At 38.7% G+C, this 12,604-nt stretch overlaps 1 protein-coding gene across 1 annotated transcript; it reads right to left on the minus strand.

Moving 5' to 3' along the window:
• Positions 1 to 6,963: 6,963 nt before the first annotated feature.
• Positions 6,964 to 11,470, minus strand: LOC147320453 (uncharacterized). Its single transcript, XM_086308459.1, has 4 exons — positions 11,288 to 11,470; positions 11,037 to 11,162; positions 9,144 to 9,491; positions 6,964 to 9,068 (listed from the first exon to the last, which is right to left on the minus strand). The coding sequence occupies exons 2-4, from the start codon at positions 11,107 to 11,109 to the stop codon at positions 8,962 to 8,964; spliced, it is 528 nt and encodes a 175-aa protein (XP_086164585.1). The 5' UTR covers positions 11,110 to 11,162; positions 11,288 to 11,470; the 3' UTR covers positions 6,964 to 8,961.
• Between the last annotated feature and the right edge of the window lie 1,134 nt (positions 11,471 to 12,604).

Below are 12,604 nucleotides of genomic sequence, written 5' to 3' on the forward strand. Positions count from 1 at the left end.
TTAGGTTTCTCTTGTTAGTATATGATGCTGGGAGTTGCTCAAAGTAAACCAGTGGCACCGAAATCTACAGGAAATTGAGATCAGGTTGAGACCATTGATTGGTTATGGTTTTATGTTTGAAGCAGGTAAGCCTTTTGTTGAATTGGCGTATAATGTATAGTCATAGCTGTGTGTACATCTAGTAGATCTATGTTTATTGGTGCCAGATGATGAGGTTCCTGTTGTTTTCATCAAGATTCATAAGAACATGCAACATTTTCCTCCTCTAGTCTAGTTTAGTCTTGTGTTTAGTCTTTTGTCTAGTTTTTGTGAGCCTGTGTCATTTGTAGCCTCAGTTTGCTGTTCTTAGCTTAAAGCAATGGTACCTGGTGTGGTCTTCTGCGGCTGTAGCCCATCTGCTTCAAGGTTGTGCGTTGTGCATTCAGAGGTGCTGAAATATTCAGACCAGTCTTTCTGGAACCAGCAACCATGCCACGTTAAAAGCAAACCCACTTAAGTCACACTTTCTTTCCCAGTGGATGCTCAGTTTAAACTTCAGTAAACAAACTCAAAGTGTAAAGTATGGGCAACTGTTCTTCCTTTTCAATTTAAAGCTACAGAAAATGAAATAGCTCATTCGATACTGAGCTGCAAACCAGGAGAATATCGACATGAAACAAAAAAATGAACTGTGTGGTATTTGGGGCTGAAACCCAAAATATACTGTCTGGGGGACATGTAAGACCAATATGAACATGTGCTAAACTGGTACAAAATGGGACCTTTAATGCTCTCATTTTCTGTGATAGCTTTCTTCACATTCATTTTTAATCTTAGTTTATGCTGCTGTCTATAGACGGCTCTTACTGTGGTATGAAACCTTTGTAGTTTATTCAGAAAATCAAACTGTAACTTTACTACCTTAAAAAGTCTTTAGAAAGAAGTGAGGTATCTATGAGTCATACAATTAGTTTGTCTCTCAGGAAATTAAATACACTTAGTTTTAACCATACTTCACTTCTGCCAAAGAAAAGCTAATTTGGGGCTGATAATTATTTTGATTCTTTGAAGTAGTGAGTAATATTTGACTTTTATTACTTAAAGTGTGCGAGTCCACATATCTTCCTGTAATACCAGCAAACCTTTGAGTCGTGTACTCAGAAAAGATGGTGTGGGGTGATAAAGATATCTATGGTTTTATATGAGTATGCCACATAGAATAAGATGGAAAGCATACTGATTTATAAATATTTTCACTTTGCTTTTGAGAAAATGGAAAAAGTCAGTGGCCTCTGAGAAGTAGTTTGTCTCGCAGGAAATTAAGTACACTTACAGCCATATGTCACTTCTGACAAAGAAAAGCTAATTTGGAGCTGATGATTGTTTTGATTCTTTGAACTAGTGAGTAATATTTCACTTTTATTACTTTAAAAAGTGTGTATGTCCATATATCTTCCTGTAACACCAGCAGACCTTTGAGTCATGTACTCAGAAAAGATGTTGAGTATTTACTCATGGAAAGTGCAATAAATGGTATTGTTGCTCTCGTCATACTAGCTAACAAAAGCATAGTGTAAGCAAAATAGTTTCAAGGTGACAAACTCGGGGCATGGCTTCACTTTAAAGATCTTTGGTTTTTCCAAAACTTTTGATCACAATCAGGGAATATAAGTAGGTAACTAAAAATTTCCCAGATATCATTAGTTTGTACAAACCGAAACTCCCCCAAGGCCTCAGCATGCCACAAATGCACTCTGTACAACATGGAGTCTCATACAACAGTTTATAATATCCAAGATCTGTGGACAAGCTTTCTGTGAAGGCACTCACAGTGTTGTAGAAGCTGTTATGTGAAAACTGATAAAGTTTCAAACTGGCACTCTTTCTCACTTCCACACACATAGTAGTAATGACTACTAGACTGTCGGTTTCAGAAAGTTGTTGACTGTAGCTCCCCATATCCAGTGCTGACCAGGCAGGTACTTCCTCTGACTCATACCGAGGCTTTTACAGTCCTCTCACTCTCTGTGGGAACTGTGTTTGGTTGGCTTTACAGCTCGCACTGTGTGATGAGTGACTGGAATGGCAAACATTTTGCCAGCTTTAAGAACAAGAGGGAACTATAAATATAGAAGCTAAATAGTTCTGAAAAGAGATGTATGTAGACACCAGAGGTGTTTACATTGTTATACATTACTTTGTGTATGTATAGAATACACCTAACAGGGCATTTCTGCCTGGAAACTGATAAGAGAGACCATATATATATCCAGGCCCAGTTAAAAGTTTCTTATAAAAATATCTATAGTTTCATATGAGTTTGGCAAATACTGATATACAAATATTTTCACTTTGACTTTTCCATTTTCTCCAAAGCAAAGTGGCCTGTGAGAGGTGCTGTTTGCTGGCGTCTCCAGCTTGAATGATCTGTTTAAATGTAGCAGAGTCACTAAAAATCAGTAATGAAGCTGTTTTGTTTATTTCTCACAAATGCACATATATTCACCGGCCACTTTGTTAGGTACGCCTGTTCAATCGCTTGTTAATGCAAACATCTTATTAGCCAATCACATTGCAGCAACTCAGTGCACTTAGGCATGCAGACATGGTCATGATGACTTGTTGAAATTCAAACAGATGGAGAATAAATGAGGAAGAAAGGTGATTTGGTTGACTGAATGTGGCATTGGGTTTTTTGTGCCGTACAGACTGGTCTGAGTATTTCAGAAACTGGCCATCTGCTGGGATTTTCCCACACAAGCATTTTTTAGTTAAGAGAATAGTCTGGAAAAACAACATATCCAGTAAGTGGGAATTCTCTAGGTAACAATGCCAGAATGCTTTGAGCTGATAGGAAGGCACAATAACTCAAATGACAATTTGTTACAACAAAGTTACTGTGTGCCTGTATACCTTTGACGGAGAAGATGTATGCCACATAACTTTCAAGTCTTCTATGTTTGTGGCTGAAATCACAGACAAAACTGTAGCTTGTTCGCTACATCTTACTGGAACATTGCAGGCGCCCATAAGAATGTCATCCTGGCTGAAGATTGAGCCCTGAGGTACAGGTAACCACAGGCGTGCTTTACACTTATGTGATCCAACTGATTTCCATTGTGCCCTCTTTAAACGTTATGTGATGGGACTGATCAGCAGGCAGCTACCAGGTTAATCTCATCATGAATTAATATTTATTTTGGCCTCCTCCCGAGAGATCTCGACATGCGCTGCGTCTCTGACGCTGGGTGTGCGTGTGCATATTGTGTTTTATATTAGCCGAAGTCCCAAATCCCAAACCACCTAATTTCCTGGCTTTGTGCCTGCACTGCACAGATAAATTAGCCAAGCCCCAGCCCCCTGTGTCGCCCCTCCATGCCACCCACTCCCCCCTTTGAGAGAAACTATCACCAAAGGTCCATCTTATTTTTACAGGCAAGGGAGGAATAAACTCTATCAGCTCTGAGGTACATTATATAAACATTCATCTTCCACTCGGTGCAGATATTAATAGAAGTTGTACTGCTTTTTCAATGAGGCAATTACCAACCTCAACCGGGAGAAGTCGGGGGTAGTGGAACACATCTGTGTCATGAGATAAATCTGGTTTGTGATGTGTTGTGCTGCAGCCTTTACAAAGGTTTGTATTTAGGCTTCTCACTGACTAAGAGTCCTGTACTGCAGGATGAGGGTGGTGGCTGGGAATTCATTATGTGTATACTTATCTTATTTAACCCATGAGTACTCAGTGTCAGTGAGATCTACAAACCTGTCCTTCATTTTAAACATAACTATATGACGTCATGTTAAACATGATATTATACAACAAAAGGCCTAGGAGCTATGCTGGAGATACTAGTTAAAATTTCCCTTTGGATATTCCTCACTTTGGATAATAGTCTGTTGAAATAGCCCAGCATATTACATTGCCTTGAGAAACTGGTATGTGTAATATGTGTAAACCGGTATGTAGCTTCATATGTTTTAACATTACGCTCAACAAATCTACAAACTAAACCTACCAGAAAAAGTCAGATTTGTGTTGGGCTGATTATTTGTTGCAAAAAAGCTACTTGATAATAAATATTATACTGTTGCAAAGCCTTTTTATTTCCTCTTAAATGGAACCACATTTGTAAGAAAAATTGCATTTTTGGGTTGAGCAGCAGAGTTGAGTCTGTGGGTCATGCCCATGAAAAACTTGACAAATCGTCTGAGCCAATGCCAAACCGCTAATGTATAACAAACACAACCACACTGACTGAAATGCTGGTTGAAGAAATGGGAAGCCACCCCACAGCAGAGTGTGACCAGGCTGCTGATCAACATGAGGAGGAGCTGCTAGACTGTTGTGGCTGTGTATGGCTCCTCCACATGCTGCTCAGGCCCCTGTTTGTCAATGAATAAATTGTTAAATTGCCAATAGGTCTTGTTTCTCCTCCGTATTATTGTAGGGTCTTTATTTTACAATATAACGGCCTGATGGCAAATTTTGTTGTGATTTGGTGCAATATAAACAAAGTTTCCTAAAACTTCACCCCATTCAATAAACTACACCAAACAGTTAATAGCAGAATCAGCTGTTTGGCATTTGCAAGGAAGATATGGCAAGTTTTTCATGGTTGTAACCCTCAGACTCAACTCTGCTGCTCAACCCACAAATGCATTTTCCTTAAAATGTGGCTCCATTGAAAGGTAAATAAACAAGCTGTCCAACAGTATAACAATTTCCACTAGCATTGTTACAACAAAGAAATAAACCAAACACAAATCTTCTTACTTTTTGTGCAAAGTTTAAAAGAGGAGCTAACAGTTTGTCTTTAAAAGTGTTGTCAATGTTGGTTCTGTCATGGTTGGCTGTGTGGCAGGCGGGCAAGCAGAAGTGGTGGATCCAAAATGCAGGACTCAGACACAGAAATTCAACTTAAAGCGCAGCTTTAATGCTGGAAAACCTCTTACTAACTAAACTCACCAAAAGACAAACAAAAACGCTGGTGGACTAAAACACTGAAGCACAAAACACTGAACTGGAAACAAAACACTGGCAACACGGAGGCAAAACACACACAGCTTGTTGAGGGTACGACGCAAGACTGACTCAGAGAAACACAGGGACTAAATACACTGGGAAGTAACGAGGAGAATGAGACACAGAAGGAGAGCACAGCTGGGGGAAATTAGAACTGACGAGACAAGCAAAGCAGGACACATTCACATAAGACACGGACCTTCAAAGTAAAACAGGAAGGATCACACAGAGACGCGAACTTGACACAGTGGAGACAGCAACTAAGAAACACAGAGACATAAACCATAAGGCAGAGGACTCTAAGAACCGAGAGACACAGAGGGGAAATCAAACATGCAGACACAGACTTACACAGAACAGAGGGGACATAGAGAAACATGAAGGGCAAGGGATCGAAACTAGAAACTCACACCAAGTACAATAATACAAAAATCACAAAGAACTAAAACGCTGGGTCAGGAGACCCAGGACCCTGACAGGTTCTCACTGTAAATTGGAAGTCTTTCTTCCACTACACTAAGAACCCATGCCCTTTCTAGACAGAAGACATTTCCTCTGGTTTTTCTGATCTATGTTTATTATTACAGGAAGTGACATCACCTTTACCGTCATTCTTTACTATTAGTGCGTCTGCACCAAAGTTTTGAGGCTTTGCAAAGGGCTTAGCTTTAGGCCTGTGTGAACAATCACAACGAGAAGATTACTCAATTATGACCTTTTTGAATGCTGAAACATCAGATAACCACCTATCGTCAACCACACTTTCAGTTGATTTGGAGGTGTCTAATGGAAAAAATGACGAAAGACTCAGTGCTGCACAGCTGAATTGCCTTTTTGCACAGCTAGGGCTGTGCCCAAACCTGCAGTTTCCTGAGCGGCCACTTTAGGGTGGCTCCAAAAATGAGTCAATCCCAATATGCTCACATGTGAATATACCAACTTATAGCGTGTTACAAAAAATGTCTTTGGTCTTTATATCTAAAATACCCAACTGGCCCTTTTGAACTCTATCGAGGCCTTTAGCCAGCTGCCAGTCAAAGCTCTGTTGGTGTCTCACTAAGAAATAACATGGCTTGCTGTCCTGTTAATGAACAGACTGTCCAAGAATGCTCTGCTCCAGTTTTAGCAAGTAAAGTTCTCCTTTTTTAGTGTGTTATTTGTGTGTTATCACTAATTATAGTAGGTATCTGTTTCTGGGTGAGGCACAATCAGTGGATGCAGTATTTCTCTCATCTAATTATGGGCACTTCTGGCTCCAAAAATAACACGGCAGATGTGAACATATTAGTTGAATCATAACATTACCACTTTAAAATGGGGTCTCACTGTGACAGCCAAGAAAAAAAATCATGCATATGACTCTGACTAAATAGAATAAAATAGAATTCAACTTTATTGTCATTGCACATGTCACTAGTACACGGCAACGAAATGCAGTTTGCATCCATCCAGAAAGTGATTAGCAATAATATAGACATATTACAAAATATATATTACCAATAATATAGATATATAGCTATATTACAAATATGGGTCTATTATAGGTATGTTACAATGTACACGGTATGAAGGTATGTTATGAATATGCTATAACTATAAGTATGTACAGGCTGTAGTGAGTGTACAAGTTATGTACAGGCTATGAAGAGGATATAAATATGAAAACTATACAGAAATATGAAATATATTGATATATATGAACTATACAAGTTATAAACAGTTGTAGAACTATAATTATTGTATTAATGATCTATTATGTAAATCTATGTAAATCTATTATGTTCCACCAACTCGTAATCACACTAATTATAATCAGGATGCATGACACAAAAGATCTGGGCCCCCAAAAAACAAAAACTAATGTTGATAATATTAATAATTACACCTGAGATTTCCTGTAATATAGCCGTGTGTAGTGCCGGTGACAAAGACCCACAGGCAATACAATATGAGACAAGTTTATTTTTACAGCACCTTTCAATACCAAGACAATGAATGTGCTTTAAATACATTAAGTCATAAAAGGCATTTTATGTATAGGTCTTTATGGATACTATACTACACATATAATGGCTTTCTATATATTGCAAAAGTGCTCTCTCTACTGGACAGAAATAGTAAGGTAGCAAAACCAAAAAGAATCAGAATCAATATGGCTAACTTGTTTTGGTAGTGTTTAGACATGTGTACACGTGTTCTTCTATCCTAACCTGAAACGAGTGCGAGATAAGACTCACCTCTTGTCCTCCAACTATATTTTAATTTGTTTCATACATTTCATTTCTGTGAAATGAGTCGGCACAGGGCCAAGCAATAAAAACAAACCATAACACAATAAATTAAAAAACACATTCTTTCAAAATAGTGACTTGTGCAGAGAAAATGCAGGTAACGTTCATAATTCATTATCTTTATTTTTCAATATAGTTTAGCAAACCTTAGTACACCTTTAGTGTTACAGTAAAACAATCAAAAATGATGACTAGAAGAAAAATATCAGGCCGTCTTCCAAGAATCATTTTCTAAATAATACTGAAAAAAGGTGCCTTGAAAATAGTTAAATGGAGAAAAACTGCAGACACAATTATTCGTACACTGTGATCATTAAAACTAAGAAATGCATAAATACAGCCTAGCAGGGCCCCAAACGTTGGTGTTGGATAGTATGGAAGGTGAGTACATTTTAAAGATAACATAATAAAATTGAAACACTCTAATATTACTTTCATATTTTGCCAATACTATGCACATTAATGTTTTAAGCAATAGCTCGTTTAAACACCCAAGGTGTGCTGCAGCGATTACTTGAAATGCAAAAAGTTACACTTCCAATATCTATTGCTTATGTTTCATATCTTGGAGATGTGTTTCTGCTGGACTGCTGCTATTTAAGTTTTTATTTAATCAATGCAAAGCTGCAAAAGTCGAAACAGCTACACCAACTCCGTGTCTTTTTGAGCTTTGGGGTGGAATGATGATGATAATAACATGAGAAATCCTTTAAAGTAAAGACTGAAACGCGGTGGAGTGACTGCAAGATCTTCTCCGAGATCTTCGAGGGAAGGAGCGATCGTCCCAGCTATGTTATTGCTCTCCAAAAAAAGGTTTTATTTGAGTGATTTTCTTATTATCAGGTGGGCCGTCTGTGCAGATCCAGTGTCCAGGTTTAATTTAAATGAGCTAAAGGTCAAAGAGGTCCAGTGCTAGCAGGAAAGGCAGTGTTAGTGCAGTTATGTATTACTGTCATTCAAATGTCATAGCGGCCACATGAATACATCTTTAGGTTTACAGACCGTATGAGCTCTTGCGCACTCTCTATTCTTTTATAGATATGTCTCTATGATAGAAGAACAAAAGCCCTCAGAGATGACCTCCACTCTTAATATAGGCATATATAGACTTCTTCTGTCAGCTTCTCTAATATGATAAAACGTATTTGTAATAAATTTCATTAACAAAATATTTGTATATCCCAAAACTTATTTACAAGAGAGACCTAATAAAGACAGACAAACAAACGGAACCGATTACGTACTCCCACCATTTGGGGTGAGGAAAAAAAATCTGATTTAAAACAAATCATAAAAGATTTGTTAGGGAAGAAATCTTTTATCATAAAAGAGAACGAACACCCTTTAGCGCTCCATTCATTTGCCGTGTTTGCCATTTCCACTTGTCATGAATTCTTTTCCCTTGTGAAACAAAGGTGATCAAGGTACTGAGGTGACAGTGAGGTCTAATACATACAATCTCTTACACATCAGCGGTACATTTTTGAAGAGTAGTCCAATGCTAAGGGAGAGGTTATTTAAAATTTTTTATTCAGTCTTCATTTAGAGAGCTTCTACTCTCTGCCTATAACTTGATTTAATGCACAACCATCATGCCAGAGAGAGAAATAAATCGTGTACTAAAAAAGGCCCACTGAGTTGCTATCCTGTGAAAGCAAGAGATCAAGGACTCAGAAGACCCACAGCCACAGGAAGTGAAAACACCAGCGATAAAAGCCAAGGTGCTGATTTGAACATAACACTGATTGCAGAGCAGATTGGAAGAAGCCCTGTAAAGGAGAAAAGCTTAAGTTTAGTTTCCACCGGTGTTTGTGGGAAACAGATAATGAGTAAACGCTACTCACTGTGATGAACGGCCATGCTGTTCTCCTTCCAAGTGCTCCCCTGATAAACCCTGCAGGTGTAGGTGTACGGCTTCTCATCGGCCATCGGCGCCCAGGTGAGGCGGCACAGATTAGGGTGGACCAGGCTTACGTTGCTCCTTCTACGGTCGTCTATGGACACGTAGATGACCTGGTTGGGGAAGGTGGTCCCCACCAGCCGGCTGTCCTGCCGATACTCGCAGTAGGGGCCGGGGACCTCGTAGGTCTCCGGGAACTCACAGTCCACCCTGACATTTCGCTCCAGGTAGGTGAGACATGGAAACATCTGGGGCCCACGTGGAGCAAACAGGAATGTAGTCACCGGGTTCACTGAAACAGAAGCAGCCAGGATGTTTGCTCTGTGATGGAAATTTTTAAGATAAGACGATAAGATTTCAAATTTAAGACAAGAACACACAGAGAGCGCAATTACCCTGAAAGTCAAAGGTTATACTAAAACTTTGATATTTTATGCTAAGGTCAGCAGTGGTAATACGGACCGAGCGTAGTATATTAATCTTTTGGTGTCATTGTGAAGTTATATAATGTTGTATTGAAAAAATAATAATTAGTGCTCAGACAAAGAATGTGCTTATCTCCCCCAATATTACTTTTAAAATTTGGAGATAGTCTAACGGAAATAAAAGCTTTTTCTTAATTTGTTTAACCTTATGGTTTCTTCTTTTTTTCAAGGTCACCTTTGATCTCAGGCGCTAATATATTGCGGTGAAGTTTGAAGACGATCCATGAATACAAAGTTTTTACCGGTTTTCACATTTGGTGTGATCTTGATCATTAAATCAGTGAGTTCAAGCTGTTATTAACAAATTATTATGAAATAGAATTTCATTACCCTTAGTGTTATAACATTACAACTGAAGTAGAATGTTTTTCACTTCAAGATACAGAGGCCATCATTCACAAGGCTACTCACTGAGCTAGCTAACAAGCTAATTTAGCATGTAAACATAAAATATGACCCCGCAAATGTTTTTATTCACATTCCAGTTCATTCACACAACAGTGTTGTGCGTCTTTCTCAGATGAAGAGATTAAAAGTAACCCTCAAATATCTGTAACTCTGAATAATAAATGAATGTCAGCTGCTATGTGCTCATGTGCCAAGATATTCAACAAGCTAGCTGGCATGTGTATTGTTGTTGGGCCAAAGTAATTGTAATTATTTGATAATTTACATTCTTTATTTTGTATTAGTTTATTTTGAAGAAATAGCTTTGCTGTTCACACTAACTTAAGAGAGCTGCGGGCTTCTTGACTGGTTGAAAAGAGAAATGGCAGGGACAGCAAAAGTGTCATTGGGAAATAAAGCCAAATTTATTACAGCTTTGCTTGAAAAATATAGTTTATGTACAGCCTATTCATTAACTAATTATAATATTAGACAAAGACAACAAATAAATACAAAATAGAGTTTTTAAATGATTATTTTATTAAGTGCCGTTTTTATTTTGAACATTGCTCTCTCTTTCTCTCTGTATATATCTAACTATATCTATTCATGTGTGCCTGTGTGTTCTCCTGTCCACTCAGGTCAAAAGTTATAACAAATAATTTGTGATAAAAGACTCTTTCCTTGTATATTACATAATCTATATGAATCTTTACTGATCTCTGTGGTGAAACTGAGCAACAACATCTTCACTGCAGTAACACAGAAAGATTTTTGACTCGATCACAAGGACTGTGGAGCTTAAATTTCAGTAACGGTTATATATATATATATATATATATATATATATATATATATATAATATCTTTCGTGTTATCAGCATTCTCGTCCTAGTAATAAATTCCACTTAAAACGGGGCTGGATGCCAATGGATGGTAACAAAAAGAGTAATTAAAGAGACATACTGTGAGTCGTCTGATGCGTTATCATTATGTTGCCAAAGAGGAGACAGCCTATGACGGACAGGTGCAGCTCCATGGCGATAGACAGGCTATCTGTCGGATCAGATCAACCTTCACACCAGCCGGAGCCTGGCAAAGTTCATCATGGGACAAAACGTTAAAGTTACGCTGCCGCAGAATGCCACCACAAGATATGTCAGACAAACACATATACGAGCATGCAACCTAAAGGTGGGATAACCTTCAAATCGCACCTATTAGCCTCCTGTAGCCTCTAATAGCGTAATTCTAACAGGCCTGGATGTGGGACTCTGTCTGCAGCCCGAATGCCGGTAGGACTACGCCCCTGCGGTGTCCGTGCACTGCAGCAGACTGCTGAGCGGTCCACGTTTCAGGCGGGTAAAACTGAATTCTTGCCGCAAAACAAGAGTTCCCCCTGCAGGTCAAAAAGTAGAAGCACAACCGAGAAATACAGCAGTCACTTCTCTGCAAGTACACGCGGGGAAGCATGCTGAATCCAAACTCAGGGGAGCTTTAAGCATACTGATAGCTGACATCATTTCACTTCAGTAGTCTTAAAAAACATTTTACCCACGGACAAGTAAATGTGTAGAGGTGGTGTTTGTTATTGCACTGTACTGTATATATTTGCTTCCCCTAAATACTGACTTCCTTATATTTTTAAGGACTAAATGTCAAATCAGGCAGTGAACCCTAATAAGTGGCAGAAGAAGCCTTTAAATTCTTAGGACAAGTAAAATGAGTTTGGCATTTCAGTAAAATAGAGTACCTATAGTATTAATATCCCTTCATGCTCTAGTCTGGTGTGATCAGTGTTTGTTGGTAAAACTATATAAAACACCTAAACTAAAGAGAAAGACATTCTAGCAACTGAAGACGCTGATATAGAGCTATATTTTATTAAACTTTAAGACATACATATGACAAATATATATAAACAATAACCTTTATTATAGGCACATCTTGTAATACTGGGCTGGACCTTCTTATACCTTCAGAGCTGTCTTAAATCTTAAAGTCATAAATTCAGCAAACATTCCTCAGAGATTTTGGTCCATGTTGTCAAGATGGACTGTAGTGTTTAAACGGTGCTCAGTTGGTAGTGAAGGACCCAAAGTGTCCCTTGAGCAGTGTTCTTAGCTGACAGCAGTGGCATCTGGTGTGTTCTTCTGCTGCTTCAGAGATGGCATTCTGCATACCTTGGCTGAAAGGAGTTTTTGTTGCCTTCCTATCAGTAGTCTAGCCATTCTGACCTCTGACACCATCAAGAGTTAATCACACTGGGGCTCCCCCCCCCCCCCCCCCCCCCCCCCAGTCTGTGAGCTGGTTCTCTGAGAAAATCCCAGTAGATCAGCAACCTGTCTATCACCAAGGAGCATGGCATGTTGAAAGTCACTAAAATCAGCTTTTTTCCCCCCATTCTGATGCTCAGTTTGAACTTCAGCAGGGCATCCTGACAATGTCTGCATATATTAAATGCACTGAGCATCTGCCATTTGATTGGCTGATTAGATGTTTGTGTTAACAAGAATTAGAACAGGTGTACCTAA

Source organism: Aulonocara sp. 'chitande type north' Nkhata Bay, linkage group LG10 (genome assembly GCF_057382095.1).
Source record: "Aulonocara sp. 'chitande type north' Nkhata Bay isolate Kocher_YH1m ecotype deep benthic linkage group LG10, A_spYH_male_GT1.1, whole genome shotgun sequence".
NCBI classification, from domain to species: Eukaryota; Metazoa; Chordata; class Actinopteri; order Cichliformes; family Cichlidae; genus Aulonocara; species Aulonocara sp. 'chitande type north' Nkhata Bay.

Bases quoted from the DNA above. Each gene is read 5' to 3' on its own strand.
- LOC147320453 (XM_086308459.1), bottom strand. From the start codon at position 11,109: ATGGAGCTGCACCTGTCCGTCATAGGCTGTCTCCTCTTTGGCAACATA. The intron at 9,492-11,036 runs GTATGTCTCTTT...CTTCTGTTTCAG, and splicing joins AACGCATCAGACGACTCACA to TGAACCCGGTGACTACATTC. The intron at 9,069-9,143 runs GTGAGTAGCGTT...TCTCCTTTACAG, and splicing joins CAGCATGGCCGTTCATCACA to GGCTTCTTCCAATCTGCTCT.